This window comes from Narcine bancroftii, chromosome 3 (assembly GCF_036971445.1).
Source record: "Narcine bancroftii isolate sNarBan1 chromosome 3, sNarBan1.hap1, whole genome shotgun sequence".
Classification (NCBI taxonomy): domain Eukaryota; kingdom Metazoa; phylum Chordata; class Chondrichthyes; order Torpediniformes; family Narcinidae; genus Narcine; species Narcine bancroftii.
This window is the reverse complement of record NC_091471.1, coordinates 246316468-246337308: the sequence shown is the minus strand read 5'-3', so window position 1 is coordinate 246337308 and position 20841 is coordinate 246316468. Positions and strand designations below refer to the sequence as shown.

The window sequence follows — 20841 nt, the reverse complement described above, 5'->3', positions numbered from 1 at the left end:
CACCACTCACCTCTCCTCCCCCACCACTCACCTCTCCTCCCCCACCACTCACCTCTCCTCCCCCACCACTCACCTCTCCTCCCCCACCACTCACCTCTCCTCCCCCACCACTCACCTCTCCTCCCCCACCACTCACCTCTCCTCCCCCACCACTCACCTCTCCTCCCCCACCACTCACCTCTCCTCCCCCACCACTCACCTCTCCTCCCCCACCACTCACCTCTCCTCCCCCACCACTCACCTCTCCTCCCCCACCACTCACCTCTCCTCCCCCACCACTCACCTCTCCTCCCCCACCACTCACCTCTCCTCCCCCACCACTCACCTCTCCTCCCCACCACTCACCTCTCCTCCCCCACCACTCACCTCTCCTCCCCCACCACTCACCTCTCCTCCCCCACCACTCACCTCTCCTCCCCCACCACTCACCTCTCCTCCCCCACCACTCACCTCTCCTCCCCACCACTCACCTCTCCTCCCCCACCACTCACCTCTCCTCCCCCACCACTCACCTCTCCTCCCCCACCACTCACCTCTCCTCCCCCACCACTCACCTCTCCTCCCCCACCACTCACCTCTCCTCCCCCACCACTCACCTCTCCTCCCCCACCACTCACCTCTCCTCCCCCACCACTCACCTCTCCTCCCCCACCACTCACCTCTCCTCCCCCACCACTCACCTCTCCTCCCCCACCACTCACCTCTCCTCCCCCACCACTCACCTCTCCTCCCCCACCACTCACCTCTCCTCCCCCACCACTCACCTCTCCTCCCCCACCACTCACCTCTCCTCCCCCACCACTCACCTCTCCTCCCCCACCACTCACCTCTCCTCCCCCACCACTCACCTCTCCTCCCCCACCACTCACCTCTCCTCCCCCACCACTCACCTCTCCTCCCCCACCCCGTCACACTTCCGCAGCCAAAAAGCATTCCCCTCTCACTGGCTTGGGCATTAACAGTAAAGATACTGATGAGATCCTGCAAGGAAGCCTGTTACGAAGTTGAATCATTTTAAAGGATAGAAAATATAACTATTGACGTCAAATAGAACTACAGTACAACTCCGATTATCCAAATCGGATACTCCGAAATCCTCATTTATCTGAAATTTTTCTGGAGCTGAATTGACTGGGGACCAATGGCAGCAGTGGACCTTTGGCTCCCAGGCAGGAGTGGAACTCTCGGGCGTGGTCTCGGTCGGTGATTGGCAGTGGCCAGAATTTTTTTTTAGTTCATTCATCTTAATCCATTCATTTCTTCGTCATAATATTAGAGGTACCTTCAACTGTTGACCTGTGAAGAACTAAGGTCGACTTTTACTTGAGATACTGTGTATGGAAAATTCCAGATTTTTTGGCCAAAAGATAGGGGATTGACTTTTACAAGATTGACTTTTGCATGAACATATACGGTATTCATGTGGGATTGGTAGGCTAACATGTTCACAATGAGCAACTGTATCCTCTGGCTAGAGAGTCCAGAATTGGGTTAAAGTAGTGGTTTTCAACCTTTTTCTTTCCATTCACGTACCACCTTAAGTAATCCCTACGCCATTGGTACTCTGTGATTAGTAAGGGGTTGATTAGGGTAGCATGTGAGTGGGAAGGGAAGACTGGGAATCACTGCACTAGACCCAATTAATGAAATATTTTGCTTGAGAAAAATTGTCATTGGCCCATTTCCTTTGGAGTTCTGAAACAGTGCACATAATGAGTCCCTGAGGGACAATTAAAACAGGGGTTTTCAAACTTTTTTCTCACTCACCTTAAGTAATCCCTTACTAATCACAGAGCACTGATGGCATAGGGATTACTTAGTGGTATATGAATGGAAAGAAAAGGTTTGAAAACCCTTGGGTGAAGGCATTGGACTCTAGGGATGGAATGAGAAATTTCTTCAGTAATAAATGTAATTCTTCACAATTCTTTTTCCCACAAGGCTGTGATGGATAGATTTTTGGAACCTGAGAGATTCAGCAGGGGTAAAGGGATCAAGTGGGAAGGTGAAGTGGAGGCAAAATATCAGCTGTGTTCCAGAACTGTGGAGCAGGTTGAAGTGGCTGAAATGTCACGCATTCACAGGACTTGGGGAGCAGGGAGCCTGGATTTGTGAACGTTGTGTCCAAAACAAAACTGTTTGTGGGCAGAGTGAAGGCTGAAGAAGGCAGAGCAGTTATCCGTGCTTCATCTTTTTTTCTTTTACTCAGATGTGCTGTTATCACCGAGTTTGCTCGTCAGCAGCTCCTGGCCAAGGGAATTCGAGGTGAGTGGATTTAGTTCAGGTGCTAGTTATGCAATGGAGCAAAGGCAACTGTGTGTTACCCAGCTTCTAAGTTTGTTATACTTGGTACAATGAGGGTTTTTTTCCTCAAGCCATCTTGCAAGTCAGCTCTACCATGCACACAGCTGTACAATGTAAAAACACAGTGGTGGAAAAACTCAGCAGGTCAAACAATGTATGCACTTTATATTATCAAAGATAAAGATTCATAAACAGCATTTCAGGCCTAAGCCCTTCAACAAGGTATGAGCAAAATGTAGACAGGAGTCCGAACAAAATGGTGGTGGGGAGGGAAGGAGGAGCACATCCCACAAGCAGGAGGTAAAGGGTGGATAAGGGAGGGGGAGCACATCAATAAGCAAGGGGAGGAAGACTCTATGAATGGAGAGGGAAAGGGCTGGAGAGCTGGAGGAAAGAAGACCTCTAAGGGGAGAGGGCTAGTAGAAATCAAAGAATTCTATTTTAATGCCATCAGGTTGGAGTGCTCCTCCCCGCTTCTCTCTCCCTCCCCCAACCCGACCCCCCTCCCCCACCCCGGACCATTTTGTTTGGCCAGCAGCCTACATTTTGATGAAGGGCTCAAGCCCATAATGTTGGTGATGTATCTTTGCTCTATAAAGTGCACTGTTTCACCTGCTGAGTTTCTCCAGCGTTGTGTCTTTCCTTCAACCACGGTGTCTATAGACTTTTGTGTTTTACCATTATGCAAAGTAGCAGGGTTACAGAGCATAGGATAACAATGAAAATCTGGGCGTTGGAAGGGCAGCACGTCAAGGGATTCACTCAGTAGCCTTTCAACCTCTTAGTGTACAATTTTACACTTTTGAACCTTCTTGTCAATGGGAGGAAAGAGTAGAGGATGAGCCTGGGATGGATCCTTCTGTATGCTGTCTGGGCAGCAGGAGGCGTGGATAGAGTCCACAGAGGGAAGGGAGCTTTGTGTGAGGTATTCCCAAGATCTGCAGAAGATGATGCAGTGCAGCCCCCCCATACCCCATGGTGATGTATCCAGCGGGATTATTTTTGATGGGGCACCTGTCGAAGTTGTTAGTGACTTAAACTATCTCGTCCAGTGTTGGTCCCAGGAGAGGGCGAGAGGACAAAGGTGGTCGTAAGCCTGGTGGAAGAGGAAACTACTGAGAAACCAGATGCACCAGCAATTAGGAGAACAACCAGTGTTGGGGAGAAATGCGAGGTAAAGCAACTCTTCTTAAACTTGGGTCTTAGATCAGATTTTCTGTTGGTCCATTTTCACATTTCACTTAAATTTCATGTGTATGAGGACTGACTTAATGCAAAAAACAGCACTCAACAAGTCAAGGCAAGTTTATTGTCGTCTGATTGTACAAGTACAGCACAATGAAACAGCGTTCTCCGTTTCTCAGTGCAAAACATGGTCATGAGCATAGCACATGTCCAGACAGGCAATACGTATGCAGTGTTCATATTTACACTGTACAAATAAATACATATTGTTTCATAAATATGAGAATCTCAGAGGGTTAGTGTGAGCAGTTCTTTTGGTTGTTCACCCTTCTCACTGCCCTTCAGCCCAGTGGTTCTGGCCCTGATTCTCCTGGTTCTCTTTCTTGACGGGAGCAGCTGAAAGATGCTGTGTGCAGGATGGAAGGGATCCTTGATGATTTCGTGCGCCATCTTCAGACAATGATTCATGTTGGTGGGGGGGGGGGGGGGGGGGGGGGCACGGGGAGGGGGAGAGATCCTCTATGCCACTCTTATGGTCCTGTGGATTGACCCCTAATCAATTTCTCTGCAGCAACCTTACCACATTGTGATGCAGCCGTCCAGGGTACTCTTGATAAAGCCTCTGCAGAGGATCATTCTTCTCAGGAAGTGCACTTGCTGATGTGCCTTCCAGACAAGTGAGGAGATGTTTAAATTTAGACATACAGCACGGTCGCAGGCCGTTTTGGTCCACAAGTCCGTGCCGCCCAATTTACACCCAATTAACCTAAGGCCCACCCCCCCACAGTACGTTTCGAAAGGTGGGAGGAAACTGGAGCCCCCGGGGAAGACCCTCGTAGACACAGGGAGACCATACAAACTCCTTACAGACAACATGGGATTTGAACCCTAGTCCCAATCGCTGACACTGTAAAGGCGTTGTGCTAACCGCCATGCCAACCCAGTGTCCAAGATAGGTCACTAGTTAAGCGAGCTCAGTGTTGCCTTATTTGACCATCTGAGGGAATTTCAGGGGGCTATTGCCTTTGAATATCACATGTAGAGAGCATTAACAGTATCCTCCACATAAATTGCAAAAGACCACTGAGGTAGCTTGCTACCACACTCACTCATTTCAGATTTAGAGCAAAGACCACTGCGCTGGAGGAGCTCTCCAAGTAAAGTCGCATCAGGGACTGGAAAATGAATGGTGGACATTTTGGGTGGAAACCGTTTAATCAAAACTGATTGAGGAGAGATAGCCAGTATAAGAAAGAGAGAGTGGGAGTGGTAAGATGAACTAGTAGTGGTTGGTGATCAGGGAGGGAGGGTGGAGAAGCTCCTTATCCCTCTCACCTCTCCCATCCTTTCCTCATTGTACTATCTCCCTTCTCCATAATCGGCCTTGATGAGGGGTTTTGACCCAAAACATTCATAGATTTTACTACCCCTCTACCCACCACCCCCTCCACTCACATACTGCTCAGATTGTATTCTGCTCCACACTTTTATAGCGTATGCAGTCCACTGGGACTTCTGCCGTTCAAAATCTAATTGACTTTGAGTGCCCTTCACCTGGCGTCAGGGATGAAGGCCATAAGACTTTGAGCATAATTAGTCCATGGAATCTGCTCCGCTATTCAAATAATTTCCAATGTATTTTTCCTTTCAATCCCATTCTCCTGCCTACTTTCCTTAATTTGGCACCCTACCCCTGCTTTAAGACTTGGCTTCCACGGCAACAAATTACATAGATTCACAACCCTCCAAAGAAATTTCTCCTCGTACTTGTTCTAAAGGGGCATCCTTTTATTCTGAGGCTGTGCTCTCTAGTCCTGGATTCTCCCACTTGGAATTTATCTTGGCTTATGTCCTCATCCACTTGAAGACTAGTTGAGTCCCTGGCATGACGTCCCGTGAAAGATGATTCTTCGTATCGCTTGAGGTCTGCCTGGATAAAGAGGTGGGGGGGGGGGGGGGGTTTGTTGGTTCATTCTTCTGATTTGTGCTGAAAACTCATTTGATGTTTTAATATGGTTTGTAAGATGCTCGTCTCAATGAATTCCATTAGCTTCCTCTGCACCCCTGCCCCGAGGTCACCATTTTTAAGGGGCATTAATCCTTTCAGGCTCTCATTTAGTCTGGGTTTGTTTGTGAAGGAAGGGATCCGTATATTGGAAGGACTTGCAGCATCTGGGCTCCGGTCAATTCGATTTGCCAAGGAAGTCCCCGGAATTCACAGCATTGTAGCCAATGACTTTTCCTCAGAAGCAGTGGCACTAATGCAGAGAAACATTGACCTGAACGGGGTGGAGCATATGGTAACGGCAAGCTTGGCAGAAGCAAGGTACGTTGGGCATGTTGTTTGTTAAGATTCAAGATTCAAATTATTGTAAAAACTGTCGTGCCACACGAAACTGCAATTTGTTTGCTGTAAGGTAGATAGATTCGTCATCTCTTAGAATCAGAGAAATAGAAGCCGCCCCCACTCCCCCACCCCAAGACACTGAGTGTCCGTGGATTTGCCTCCAACACTACTGCAGCCACACAGACTCCAGTGCAAGCCATCGGTAACCTGAGCTCCGGATCTGAACCTCTAACACGATTAGGAACCCTTCGGCATCCTGGTCTTGATACCTGGTACCCTTTCAGCCAGACTCGAGCCAGCCCAGCAGTCTGCAGCCTGGTGCACGTTCTCTGCCTCCCTGGAGACCATAACCCCTCATGGCCACTGCTGATCATAGGAGCTGCCATCTTGGGCCCAGACCCCACAGTTGTGCGATTTTTCAATAATACCAACGTCGGCTCCTTTAAAGCCTGTATGGAGCCGACGGTAGTCCAACCGGGCAGTTGACGCCACGGGGAAGCACTCTACCTCCCGTTCCTGCTCTCCACAGGTCCGTACCAGCTCTGCTGTTACTGCAGCCCTGGCAGCGCTGCCATTTTAGGGATGGGAAGAGGAATCTTTCACTCTGTCCCAGTGTATAGTTTCAGCATTCCAGTACTTGCAGGGTTATCGATCAATAATCTATTGATCGTGTCTTTCAGGACAGCGTTTTGTGCGCAACGGACTCCCAGAAACAGTGATATGATAACGACTCAATGTGAGATTCTGCAAACAAAACAGGAGGTCAGGCAGCATCCACGGAGGTGAAAGAACAATGGACGTCCTGACTGACTGGTTTTCTCCGTGGATGCTGCCTGACTTGAGTTCCTTCAGTTTTTCATTGGTCAAGATTCCAGCATCTGGAATTCTTTTAATGATCAGTGCATTTCCAAGATTCCCAAGTTCTTCCAGACTAGAGAGGTTAATGAATTTGGGAAGTGTGATCAAAAAGAAGTATGAAGGGAGAATGCCAAAGTTGCTATTGTGTACTTGTATATGTAAACCAGTGATTACAGTAGAAGTTCAGAAATCTGAAGCACCTGAGAATCCGGACCTCGAAAACTTCCAAACATTTTAAAGTTAGTGGGCTTTGACGTGCATGTGTAGGTGCCACAGATGCACAGTGGCAACAAGTGACCATGCTTGTTGACTTTATTTTTCTTTAAAACTGCTCATTTTGATGAATAAAGTGTATGTATTTGCTAATGAATAAACTGTCAACATTTACCTGTTCATCTCTTCTTTATTCCTCCTTAAATTTGAATTTTAAAAGTACAGGTTGTATCTCTCTTATCTGGCACTTTTGAATCTGCCGCTGTTAGTTCAAACTCCTTATAGACATCACGGGACTCAAACCCCGTAAAGGCTAACAGTATTGTTTCCTGTTTTAAGCTTTGTCCTACCTTAGTGGTGAATTTCTGTTTTCCAGCATTTCCTATGGTCTGGCAATGGCCAGGTCCCAATGTTGCTGGATTAGAGGTTCAATCTGTACTGCCTGAAAATCTGGACCGGCCCAATCCCTGAGCAGTCTGGATTTTTGGATTTCTACTGTACTACTTTACTGATGATTGTTTCCTGTGGAACTTGGCTGTTGTCACATGAATGGGAAAGCTGTGTTTACCCCTTGTACTGTTAATTTGCTTGCAAATAATTCTTGGCTGATTCTTGATGGTGAAGTTTTGAGATTACTAATCGGGCAGGTGGGTGAATTCTTTGACAAATTCCACAGCATGCTCCTGTATGAGTCCAAAAGGAGAAAGGAACGTTTTGACGTGATTGACCTGGATCCCTACGGAAGTCCGTCACAGTTCATCGATGCAGCAGTCCAAGCAGTGAGTGAAGGAGGTGAGAGAGAGTGAGGGCTGATCAGAAATGGGAAAGACAGTGTAAGATGTCTTTGCAATGTTGGGGGATTTAAGAGTTATTTTGGGGGGAGGGGAGTGACACTGATTGTGGAGGGTTCTGGGCATAGAAATTGTCATAAGCCCCTTTCACACTGCCAACCCTCCTAGGAAGTGGGAAAACTTACTGGGCCTGCTGCACTTGAGACCCTTTCCCTCTGCTTCATGATTTACCTGGTTAATCGGCAACCCGATTAAGAGTCGGGGGGGGGGGGGGTCCCCCACCTCCAGCAGTGACAATGCGAGAGCAGGTTATGCTTTCACACCACCAGAAGGCGATTGGCCGGGCTCTGACACTTGCCCCCACCAAGTGTTGGAGCCAGGTTGAATTTAACTCACCGTGTCAGGTTGGGACATTTCACACCACATGACTACCTGGAACGGATCTGCTAAATTAGCCAGTTAACCCACACAGAGTCAGCGGTGTGAAAGTGGCTATAGATTCTATTGGGCCTTTTGGCCCAATGTGTTCGTGTTGACCAAACTACTCCCCTTTGCCTGCATTTGGCCCATATCCCTCCAAAACTTTCCTTTCTGTAACTCTTTTGAGCATTAGAATTGTCCCTGCTTTTGCTACTTCCTCTGGCAGGTTGTTTAATATTACCCACCACCCTCTGTGTGAAGGTGCCCCTCTGGCCCCTTTAACATCTTTCCTCTCTCAGCTTAACTCTCTGTCCTCTAGCACCATTATTTTATAAATCTCCATGGTCCCAGAACATAGAACACTGCAGCACAGTACAGGCCCTTGGTCCTCAATGTTTTGCTGACCTATATATTCCGACCAAAATAAAAAAAAATAAACCCTTCCCACCTCCTAACCCTCTTTTTCTTTCATCTACGTGTCTGTCTGATAGTCTCTAAAAAGTCCCTAATATTTCAGCCTCCACTATGATCCTTGGGAAGGCATTCTAGGCACCCTGATGTCTCCCCTAAAATTCCTCCCTGTACTATATTTGTGGGAGAAAAATCACAGCCTATCCAGCCTCTATTGATAATTCATGCCACCAGTCCTGGCAGAATCTGATCTGCCCCCTTTCCAAATTAATGATAACAACCGAGTGATTTAAAAACTCTGCACAGTACTCCAAGTGCAGTCTTGCCAACATCTGATCCAGTTGTAACATGATGTCCCTGCTCCTGCTCGCATTGCCTTGATCAATGAAGTGTGCCAAACATCATCTTTACTATCCTGTCCCCTTACATCACCACATTTATGAAACTGGGCAGTCGTATCCCCAAATCACATTGATGGGAGGGAGGAAGACCCCAATGATTTTCTCTGCCACTCATGGTCCTTTGGATTGACCTTTGATCCATTTCTCTGCAGCAACCATGCCACACAGTGGTGCAACTGGCCAGGATGCTTTTGACAGAGCTGTAGAAGGTTGACATGAGGGTGGCCAGTAGCCTTGGCCCCCTCAGTCTTCTCAGTTTACTACCCTCCCGAACTACAACACCTTGCACTTGCCTGAGTTAAATTCCACCTGCCATACCTTAGCCCACTTTCCCAGTTCATTTAGATCTGTTGTAATCTCAGATAACCTTCTTCACAGTCTTGAGAAAAGTTCTTTCAACCTGGTTAACTGTGCCCAAGGGAGCTTGGGCAGGGTGGATGTTTCGTTTCAATACTGCTTCCCTGGGAGGTATGGTTCCTGTAGCGTGGAATCGAGCCAAGCTGTCTTCTACAACCAATATTTCTCTCCTTAAGAAGTGAAACCCTAATCCCATTCCATGTACTGCTGCATTGTGGGTATTATGTATGCGTGCTCCTGTTAAATGTTGTTTGGGCCAGGATTATGAATAACAGCTATTGTGCCTCTTCTTAAGGGCTTCTGTGCGTCACGTGTACAGACATGGCGGTCATGGCAGGCAACAGTGGAGAGACGTGTTACAGCAAGTATGGAGCCATGTCGCTGAAATCCAAATTTTGTCATGAAATGGTGAGTTTTGGCTGGTCTTTGCCACTTTGGGGTGTGCAGGAAGGATATATCGTTGGGAATAAATTGCAGAAATGTCACCAATGGTTTTGTCAGGGAGCTAAATTGAGGTGTGAGAGGTGGAATCAGTGATATGTACTGTCTACACTCTGGTCACAGTATTAAAAAAAGGTGGTGATTGTTATGCAGAAGGTGCAGTGATGTAGCCAGACTATAAAATTTTGATCATGCAGAAAGGTTGGGTAAGTGAGGTTGTTTTCCATAGAACATAGCAGCACAGTCTAGGCCCTTCGGCCCTGGATGTTGTGTTGTTGTATATATTTCTACTAAAAAAATGCTAAACTCTATCTACTTTGCCACCCTCTATTTTTCTTTCATTTTTGTGCCTGTCTAAGACTCTCTTATATTAATGTTTCAGCCTCCTTAGGGTGCTATGGATAGCACAACACTGTTACAACGTCAGCAATCCAGACTGGGGTTCAAATCCCACACTGGCTGTAAGAGTTTGTATGTTCTCCCTGTGTCTGCGTGAGTTATCCCCAGGGGCTCCTGTTTCCTCCCACCCTTCAAAGATGTACCGGAGGGGTATTTGATTGCTCAAATTGTAAATCCTCAAATTAATGTACTTGTACAAATAGAATGTGTTTACAAAGAATTATCTACCTTTGGTCTGGTTTGGAATTTGGATGAGCAATTGCCTTCTTTTCTGCAGGGAAACGTAAAGTGTGGGAATGTTTGATTGACCCATTTTGTTTCTCCTTCTACCCTTGACCTTGTCTACCCCCTCCACTCCACAGGCACTGCGCATCATCCTGCACAATTTGGATCTCCGAGCAAACTGCTACCAGCGATACATTGTCCCTGTCCTCTCGTTCAGCGCTGATTTCTACATCCGAGTGTTTGTCCAGGTGTTCACTGGGCAGGCAGTGGTAAAAGGATCCGCCAGGTTAGGACCAAATCAATCCGCTTGATGCAGCTGAGTAAAATTAACAATTAAAGTTAAAGTAATTAACATTTAATCCATTACTTTCCCTATGGAGGAAGTTGACCATGAAAACTATTTCATTCCAAACTTCTATGGTCCATTTGACTTGCTTCAACTATCAGGACTCCTCCTGATCTAATCCTTCTAATATGGGCTCTTCTTTGTCAGTAAGATTTAGATTGGGGGATTGAGTGATCAGAGCTACCTCTGACCTCCTCTTGGCCCCATATTCATACTAATGGTTTGCACTACATTCTCCCTCCTTGAGAAGTCATGAACTGGAACAATATGAGCCAAAATCTTAGAGGGAATGGGCCCACACTCAAAATTTTCTTGCTCTCACTCTCTGCCTTCTCTTCACCATCAGCATTTAATGAAAAAAAAAAAGCATAGATGATGCGGATTCTTAATTGGAAGAAGTTTAGCTTGAGATGGTAGTTGGACCACAGCTAGGGTAATGTGCACTGTTCTTGCCCCCCATTTTCAAGGACGTTTGATGGGATCAGGTGAGCAATGAGGAGATGTTGCCAGGGCTTTAGAATGATGAAGGTTTGGCTAGGCTTGGGGCTGTTTCTTTTGAAATGGAACAAGGTGAAGGAAAATTTAAGAGTTATAAAATTGAGATACCTATATTAAAAGAGGAGCACCTTTTTAATTGCTAGAATTATTAGAATGGAAATGATGCCAATGTCTTTTGCCTTAAGATATTCATTATCTATTATCAAGAATGGTAAGTGCAACACTGTTGCAATGCCAGGGTTTCCATCCGGCACTGTCTGTAAGGAGTTTGTACGTTCTCCCAGTGTCTGTGTGGGTTTCCTCCGGCTTCTCTGGTCTCCTCCCACCCTTCCAAACATACCAGTGTTGTAGGTTAATTGGGTGAAATTGACTGGCACGGGCATATGGGCTGGAAAGGCCTATTAGCGTGCTTTACGTCTAAAATTAAATTTTAATGCTATGATTGACAGCCATGTGTCTGTAGCAGGGTTGAGCATATACAGGTAGTCAGTGTTCCACGAGCTATTGCAAAAATAGATAATTTATAGATTGGAGTAGATGGAAATTATGGAAACTTTTGGCAATAAAAGCAGGAATATGGTTCCAGAAAAATACAGATGGTGGAGGATATGTACAAATTAACTGCACAAATCAGTCTGCCATGACCAGGTTAGATTGACATAGGATGCTCTATTCCACTATAATTGGGGAATAATATTGTCATTTTATGCAACCATAAAATAAATCAGTAACTGATTCAGTGACATCAAAACCAAATTCTTCAACATAAAAGGAAAGAATTATTTGTCATTAAGAATAGTAAAGTCCCATTATCTGGAATTTAAACAACCAGCAGCCTCAAGCCACCGGTTAAAAAAAAAAACATGAAAAATAAAAAGGTTTAAAAAAAAAAACCAAAAGTTTAAAATATCCCGCCCCCCTCCCACAAACGGTCAATTCACCAATCAACACATAATCTCAAGCAATCGGAAAATTCATTTATCTGGCATCTAACCTCCGTAGGTGGGAGATACCAGGGTGTTTTTTTTTTACTTTATCTCGATGTGGAAGGACTGTAAACTGTTTGTATTCCTCTGTTGCAGTAAACAGGCCTTGGTATATAACTGTGTCGGGTGTGGCTCCTTTCATATCCAGAGGATGGGAAAAATGACTCACACTGGAAAAAAGTAGGTGAGATTTTCAAATTGATTGTTAGTTACGTTTAGACTCCAGTGATATGTCCTGACAATGGAAAACTATGGGGCTCAATGCTGGGAGATGGGATTGGTATAGAATAATGTTGATGGTTAGCCTGCTACAGAGTTCCTTGTTAATACTGCCAGGACATTCAGCTTAGCCATTCTGCTGTCTTTGGTAGGTGTAAAGCAGTGGTTCCCAAACCTTTTTGGGCTGCCCTGGCTCCTGGGCCACACACACATATACAAAGAACACACACCTCTTTCTTGGTATTTGGTCTACTGCAAATTTAAAACAACAATTAATCTAACTCTATAAACCAGCGTGTGTACTTCTCAAATAAAACTTATAGAAAATCAATTTACTAAGCAATACCTTTGGTCAAATACAGCATGGCGGTCACCAAGGCCAGCTTTTGCGGGAGGCATTATTTTCCATAGATAGGGCTGACTTTCACCCATAAACATAATTTTTATATTTTTTCTTTATTTAAAAAAAATATTTGGTCAGATATGCATGGTAAATTGGGGAATACCTGTCTATCGTGTGCCTCTAAGAGGAGGACCACAAAACGAAGCATTTCCAGCAAAAAGAAAAAATGTAAATCACAGCAGAAAAACATAAGGAAATATTGTGGGGTCCCCCAATTATATCTTTATTATAATTTAAATGTACATTACAAGACTGAAGATAACTTGCAGTGCTTACAAACCTAGAGCCCTGGCCCTTGCAGACATGAAAATGCGATGATCATCAGTCCTCACGCCATCTGCAGTCTGATCTGACAGGAGTTCAAATCCCATTGCAGAGCTTTGAGCTCTGGTGTCTCACCTGGCACTTCCAATAAATTACTATCAGGGGCACTGTCTTTTCAGGTATGATCTCAAACCAAGGCCATGCCTTTGTCCTCAGCTAAAGTTATTGGTTCTCTCTAATACCCTGGACGGTACTTGTTCCTCGATTGTCGTCAAGGAAAACTGGGTATTCAACCACTCCACGTTAAGCATTGGCTTCCATCTGTACCAATATGTTGTTTAGACTTCAAAAGTATTTTGGAATACCTTTGGGTTGTAAAATGCCCTAGAGAAGTGCAAGTTCTGATGGGTGTTATTAACCCTGATGTAATGTGTTTTTCAGTTACAAGTACACTGCAGGCTTGGGTCCACCAGTGGGGCCAGAGTGTGAACATTGCTGCCAGCGGCACCAGGTAAGCTAGTGGCTAATCGGCCGTTCTGATGGAATGCATCTTCCATGGTCCATGTGTGCGATAGTGCTGAATCTGGACTTTTGCCAGAGTCCATGTCATCAACCATTGGGAGTGGCTGAGGTTCCTTAAATGGGAATAGCGCAAGGGATGGAAGGAAATGAGGTGTGGGGAACACCTCGAGGAAAGAACTGGGAGAGTATGAGCACAGGGCTGGCTTCAAGAGAGGGGAAAAATGAGGTATTGTGAGCCCCCCCCACCCGCTCTCAGCCATTGCCCCCCCCAATGAGGTATTATGCCCACCCCCCACCCACAGCACTAGTGTCACTAGCCTCCATGCGATATAAGCAGCACATTTTTCTATTACGTCAGAAGGAGGGGGAAGTGTGACGGAGGTTCATGGTAGGTAGATAGGCACCTCTGCCATCACCACCCCACCCCCATCACAAGTTTTTGAACATCACATTGTGACCCTGCATTTACCCTAATGCCCCATGATTAGACTTGTTCTAAGACTGACTCTATTATGGACATATGTATTCCTGGTAAGAATTTAGACATATTCAATTTGTAAATTCTATTGGTGTCAGTGCTGCACAATCCCTCAGCAAAAACAGGTGTAAGGCACTCCCGTCCGATAGCCTACAAGTCCCCCTTGGGCAAGGTGTCGTACCTGTTTAGTCTCCCAGTCAGGGTCACGTGAAGCCATGGATTGCAGACAGTAGATGGTTTTTACAAGCAGATTCTACAAATTGGAATTTATGGTGGTGAAAACACTGGGCAGATGAATCTGCTGATCAATGGCCAGGGTTTACCCATCCAGTACAGACACCGCAACTGAAGAAGGCGACAGGAAACCACTTCAGTATTTTTCCCGTGTATAATCATGAATTCAACATCGACTATGGTCTCGGCACAAAGGTGGAGTCTTCACTGAAGGAGAAGAGGCAACAACTACAATTCGGAGGGTCAGAGATTGTGATAGATGGAGAGACATGATCATCTATGCAAGGAAACTCTGTAGTCAACACATTAATTTAAATCCAAGGGGTCCTTGGTAGTGGCATGTTGAAGTTAGAGTCAGGAATGGAGGAAGCTGATCAGCACTTGAAAGAGGAGACTCCCCCCCAGCAAATCAAACGCCAGATTTAAGATGACACAAGGAAGGATTACTGTGCCATATTGCATAGACAACACCAGGGAGATTAGAGCTTCTTGGCCTGTTTCTGACCATCAACCTGGTGACCTCTTGAGTGAGTCTCTGCTTTTGTGGCTCTTACTGTTCCAGTCAGATGATTCTTCATTCATCCAGCCTGCCCCTGTTGGTTAATGTACATGTAATGCTGGGGACAGGACTTTATAAATAGAAATCCCTACACATTTTTCCCAAAACATTTGCTTCCTGAAAAACTGGGGATTATGATCGACAACTTCAAGCTGAACACAAAGATAATTTCAGATCACGTAGGAAGTTGGAGAATTTAGCATGTTTAATCACATAATTATGCTGACACCTTGTGTTTGTTCAACGGATCTAAAAATGTTTTGCCACTGATTTACGTTTGTACTCAGCATCTGATGCCTCTCATGTCAGTGTCCAGCAATAGTCGGTCAGCAGCGATGGGTTCCAGTTGCCCTGATACCACTTTTCCGTGGTCGCAATGTCCGGTGAAACCTTTCACCGTGTTGGTCACTGGCAGCACCGAGATCATCAGGGAGGACGTCCAAGTGCGAATGCAGAAAATGAATTTTCAACAACATGTTGCACTTCGTGGTTTTGTAAGATTGAAGTAAACTTAAAATATAACAGGAAATCTCAAAAATATGTTGTATCTTAAACGATCAGGAAAATGATCAGCAGTTCAAAATCCATAAGCGTTCAGGAATCAAAATCTTCATTGCCCAATGTTATTTGGTATATTCTCTTGATGTGAACCACTCAAAAATATTTTTTTTAAAAGATATGTATGTATTACTATGGGTATGACACTGAGTTGGAGTACAGGATGTATTAACACAGGAAGTGGCTCAGACAAATTGCCCTGGGACTTTTGAAAGGAAATTAGATAATCGCATAAGAGACAAGGGGAGAGACAGAGAGATTCTGAAAGACTGTGTTGAAAGACAATGAAACTCTGATAATCCAGCATCTGATTTTTCAGAAAACCTGGCAGTCTGGTGGTAACTGGTACACTCGTTCAGATGGAATGTAAAATGGGGATCCAGAGAATACATGGAATGTCTTGGACACAAGCAAGGTAGAGAGTGTGACTGTGGGTCAGGTATGCACCCAGAGCTAGGATTCGGAATGTGGAACACTAGGGGTCAGGAATATGGGTAGGATCAGGAGTGCTAACGTATTTCCCAATCCCTTTAAATTCACTGGGCTTCATTGGAAAGTGACTATGTAACATGTAAAATCAAATGGTCCAGAAAATCTGCTGGTCTGCACTACCCAAGTTCTAAAGGTGCTGGATTATTAGAGCTTTATTGTAAGTGGAAAGAGGGCGGGGCAGGTGGCATAATGCTATTGCAGCGCCAGCGATACGGGTTTGAATCCCGCGCTGTCTGTAAAGATTTTGTACTTTCTTCCTGTGTCTATGTGGGTTTCCTCCCACCCTTCCAAGATGCATGTGGATTGTATAGGTCCATTGAGTGGAACGTGTAATCAGCCGATAAATTCTTGATGTATGATAAAGGAATGCGTATCTGCCAGCATTGATTTACTAGGATGGTGGTCTTAAAAGCAAAATTCATCTAATGACCCTTGTTTAGAATTAAATGAGCATGGATGTTCACGATTGAAGAGCCTGCTACCCACCTGCTATCTAGATGTGTATGTTGAGGAACTAGCCTCCATGGAATGGAATGTAAGTCTGTTTGGGATGGTTGTTGAGAAAGGTTTAAGAAATGCTGTAAAGGTGTGTGTTCACCTGGGTAAAGATGGCAGCTTTTATTGAGACTGTGGAAGAGGTTACTCTCCTTTCTTTTCTGATTCCAGCTTGGTGGTCCAATCTGGGCAGAGCAGATCCATGACCAGGGTTTCATCAAGAAGGTTCTTGAATCTGTGGAACAAGCCCCCAAGCGGTTCAAGACCTCAGACCGGATTCTGGGCATGCTGAGCATGATTACGGAGGTGAGACTTTTTGTTTGGTCAAACCTTCTAACAGAATGATGCAGCACGAAGAAGACCCTTTGGCCCATCGTCTCTGTGCTGATGTGCAAGCATCCATTTTACAGCCAAGAGATGCTCCCACGATGTATAGAGAGGGTGCACAGGAGATGTTCCAGGATGTTGCCTGGATTGGAAAATGTCTTATGAGGCAGGGTTAGCAGAGCTTTGACTTTTCTCTTTGGAGTGAAAAGGATGAGAGGAGAGTAATAGAGGGCTACAGAATTCTGAAAGGCATAGATAAGGTGGACAGTCAGCACCTTTTTCCCAGGGCGGGAGTGGCAAACCAAATCTGTGCAAAGTGGAGGGAAGGAAGGACAGAGGAGTTAAGAGATGTGGGTGCCTGGAATATCTTGCCAGAGGCTGAAACATTTGGGGCATTTAAGAGACTCTTGGGTGAAACATATTAAAGGGTGCAATTCAGATTCAGATTTATTGTCAGAGTACGTATATGATATTACATACAACCCTGCGATTCTTTTTCCTGTGGGCGAGGCAGAATTACCACTTATTGGGAGAGGAAAAATAAACTGTACACATGTAAACAAATGAAAAATGTAAACAAACCGACTGCAATACGGACACAAAAAAAAGTTAATAAAGTACGAGTCCTTAAATGAGTCCCTGATAGAGTTTGTTGTCGAGGAGTCTGATGGTGGAGGGGTAGCAGTTGTTTCTGAACCTCTAGGTGCAAGTCATGTGGCACCTAGTCCTCTTTTCTGACGGTAGCAGTGAAAACAGAGAGTGCGCTGGGTGGTGTTGACCCTTCGTGATCACTGCTGCTTTCCGATGGCAGCATTCCCTGTAGATATTCTTGATGGTGGGGAGGGTTTTCCCTGTAATGTCCTGGGCTGTGTCCACTACCTTTTGCGGGGCTTTACAATCCATATTGGTGTGTGCAGCCAGTCAGCACACTTTCCACCACACACCTGTTGAAATTGGGGAGGGTTTCCAATGTCATACCGAACCTCCACAAACTCCTGAGGAAGTAGAGGTGTTGATGTGCTTTCTTCACAATGTCATTAGTGTGTTGGGTCCAGGAAGTTTCCTCCAAGATGATGTTGCTCGCCCTCTCCCATTGGAAGTAAGAATATATAGGTCGACACAACATAGAGGACTGAATGGCCTGTACTGTGCTATAATGGTCTATATAAGCATTTGGAACACATTCTAAGTTATTTTTCCTCAGCACTGGGGCAAGAAGGAGATGGCAAATATTTCAGAGACTGCTAACGCAAGGGAGGTTGGGGGGTGTGGGGGCGCAGGGTAGTGGGGGGTGCTGTGTTTAACTGTATAGCATCAGGAAGAGTGAAGCCATCCCCAGTAAGCCCTGTGCTCATCACTGTTTCCAACCCCCTCCCTCAGGAGGCTAAAGCAGACAGAGATGCATTTAATGCTGACTAAAGCTTCCAACCTCATCTTCATTACAAAGGAAGCTGTCTTCAATATTATCTGTCTAACCAAAATAACCTGAATACTCCTGAGATTGACTGATTTCAGGTCTGGTCAGTACATGGAGGAGAGACTGTCAAGGGACGCCAGGTGCTGTAGGTTTCTGGGAGGGCTGCTGGACAAAGTGGCTTACGGTAGACAAAAGTTAAAGGATTTCATGCATGTTACATTCTAAATGTAGTATTACATGACAATAATGGAACCTTTACCATACCAGGTGCTAAATCGTAGTCAGACACCTCTTTGTAAACTCGATACACTCCTTATACATTTGCTGTTCAGTCCCTGGCCCTCAAATGTACAATTCTTGTATTTCTGTTTAAACCCCTTGATGACCACAACTGTCTACCTCAGTGGCTTTTGCTTTCCATATGACTCTCTAGAGTCTTGTGCTTTCCTGTTCATTCTGTATCTCATTTGTTGAAATTTTACCAGAAACCACCCATATCCTGTCCTCTGGCGTTACCATTTGATCATTATCTCCCTCTGATCTTTAACCTACTCTTCCACCAAGTCTTTGATGTCTCTCTTTCCCCACCCTCACCCCGATCTCTCCTACAGCTCACTATTGTTATTTCCTTAATGCCTTCCTCAGGTGGTACTGTGTTGAAGGTGCACTCTGTGCTGGTTTGCATTACTGCTTTTACCTTCATCCGGTAGCACAATGACAAATCACTTCCTGCCAAACCCCACGGCCGAGGCTTCATTGCAAATATTTCGTTTGGTGCTCTGATGCAGCATTGAGACACTATATATCCATAAGACACGGGACACTATATCCGTAAAGGCACGGGACCCTCTCTCCGTAAAGGCACGGGACCCTCTCTCCGTAAAGGCACGGGACCCTCTCTCCGTAAAGGCACGGGACCCTCTCTCCGTAAAGGCACGGGACCCTCTCTCCGTAAAGGCACGGGACCCTCTCTCCGTAAAGGCACGGGACCCTCTCTCCGTAAAGGCACGGGACCCTCTCTCCGTAAAGGCACGGGACCCTCTCTCCGTAAAGGCACGGGACCCTCTCTCCGTAAAGGCACGGGACCCTCTCTCCGTAAAGGCACGGGACCCTCTCTCCGTAAAGGCACGGGACCCTCTCTCCGTAAAGGCACGGGACCCTCTCTCCGTAAAGGCACGGGACCCTCTCTCCGTAAAGGCACGGGACCCTCTCTCCGTAAAGGCACGGGACCCTCTCTCCGTAAAGGCACGGGACCCTCTCTCCGTAAAGGCACGGGACCCTCTCTCCGTAAAGGCACGGGACCCTCTCTCCGTAAAGGCACGGGACCCTCTCTCCGTAAAGGCACGGGACCCTCTCTCCGTAAAGGCACGGGACCCTCTCTCCGTAAAGGCACGGGACCCTCTCTCCGTAAAGGCACGGGACCCTCTCTCCGTAAAGGCACGGGACCCTCTCTCCGTAAAGGCACGGGACCCTCTCTCCGTAAAGGCACGGGACCCTCTCTCCGTAAAGGCACGGGACCCTCTCTCCGTAAAGGCACGGGACCCTCTCTCCGTAAAGGCACGGGACCCTCTCTCCGTAAAGGCACGGGACCCTCTCTCCGTAAAGGCACGGGACCCTCTCTCCGTAAAGGCACGGGACCCTCTCTCCGTAAAGGCACGGGACCCTCTCTCCGTAAAGGCACGGGAGTGAAAATAGCCCATTCAGCCGATCCCACAAGCTCACCATTTAAACATTAGCTGATCCATTTTCCTGCTCAGCTCCATTACCTGGCCTTCTCCCAATAACCTTTGATGCCCTCGCTAATCAATTTCTGCCTTAAACCCACCCATGGACCTGGTCTTCACAACCACCTGTGGAAACAAATTCCACAGACTCATCTCCCTCTGGCAGAAGAAATTTCTCCACATCTCTGTTCTAAGCGGATGCCTTTCAATCCTGATTGACTCCTCTTGTTCTTGACTCTCGCGCTATGGGAAGCAACCGTACTCTGTCCATGCCTTTCATTAGTTGAGATATTTCAAGAGATTCTTCCCCCCCCCCACCCCCCACCCCCCAATTCCTACGAGTTGAGCCCAAAACTGTTCACAATACTCCAAGTGAGGTCTCACCAGTGCCTTATCTACCCTCTGAGGAAACCTTAAATCAGCAGTTCCCAACCTTTTTCTTTCCACTCACATCCCACTTTGAGTGATCCCAATGCCATCAGTGATCTGTGATTAGTCAGGGATTGCTTAAGATGGAATGTGAGTGGGGGGAAAAAAATTTTGAGAACCACTGCTCTATTGTATAACTATTGTTATTTTGCTTGAGAAAAATTGTCATTGGCCCATTTCCTTTGGAGCTATGAAACCCTGCACATAACGAGTCAATGAGGAACGATTAAAACAGTGGTTTTCGAACTTTTTCTTTCCACTCAGATCCCTCTTTAACTAATCCCTGTGCCATTGGTGCTCTGTGATTAGTAAGGGATTGCTTAAGGTGGGTGGAAAGAAAAGGTTTGAAAAACCACTGTTTTAATCGTCCCTTATGGACTCATTATGTGCACGGTTTCATAACTCCAAAGGAAATGGACCAATGACAATTTTTCTCAAGCAAAATATTTCAGTAACATTCGGATCTAGAGCAATGATTCTCAACCTTCCCTTCCTACCCACCTACCACCTTAAGCAATCCCTTATTAACCACTGCCTT

At 46.0% G+C, this 20841-nt stretch overlaps 1 protein-coding gene across 1 annotated transcript in view; it reads left to right on the top strand.

Moving 5' to 3' along the window:
* Positions 1-20841, top strand: part of trmt1 (tRNA methyltransferase 1) — a 41488-nt gene that overhangs the window by 8235 nt on the left and 12412 nt on the right. The window contains exons 3-11 of the mRNA XM_069927412.1: positions 2210-2265; positions 3357-3478; positions 5628-5815; positions 7584-7699; positions 9583-9695; positions 10490-10638; positions 12279-12362; positions 13510-13579; positions 16578-16712. Of these exons, the coding sequence (XP_069783513.1) occupies positions 2210-2265; positions 3357-3478; positions 5628-5815; positions 7584-7699; positions 9583-9695; positions 10490-10638; positions 12279-12362; positions 13510-13579; positions 16578-16712 (1033 nt within the window). The remainder of the gene's footprint in view (positions 1-2209; positions 2266-3356; positions 3479-5627; positions 5816-7583; positions 7700-9582; positions 9696-10489; positions 10639-12278; positions 12363-13509; positions 13580-16577; positions 16713-20841) is intronic.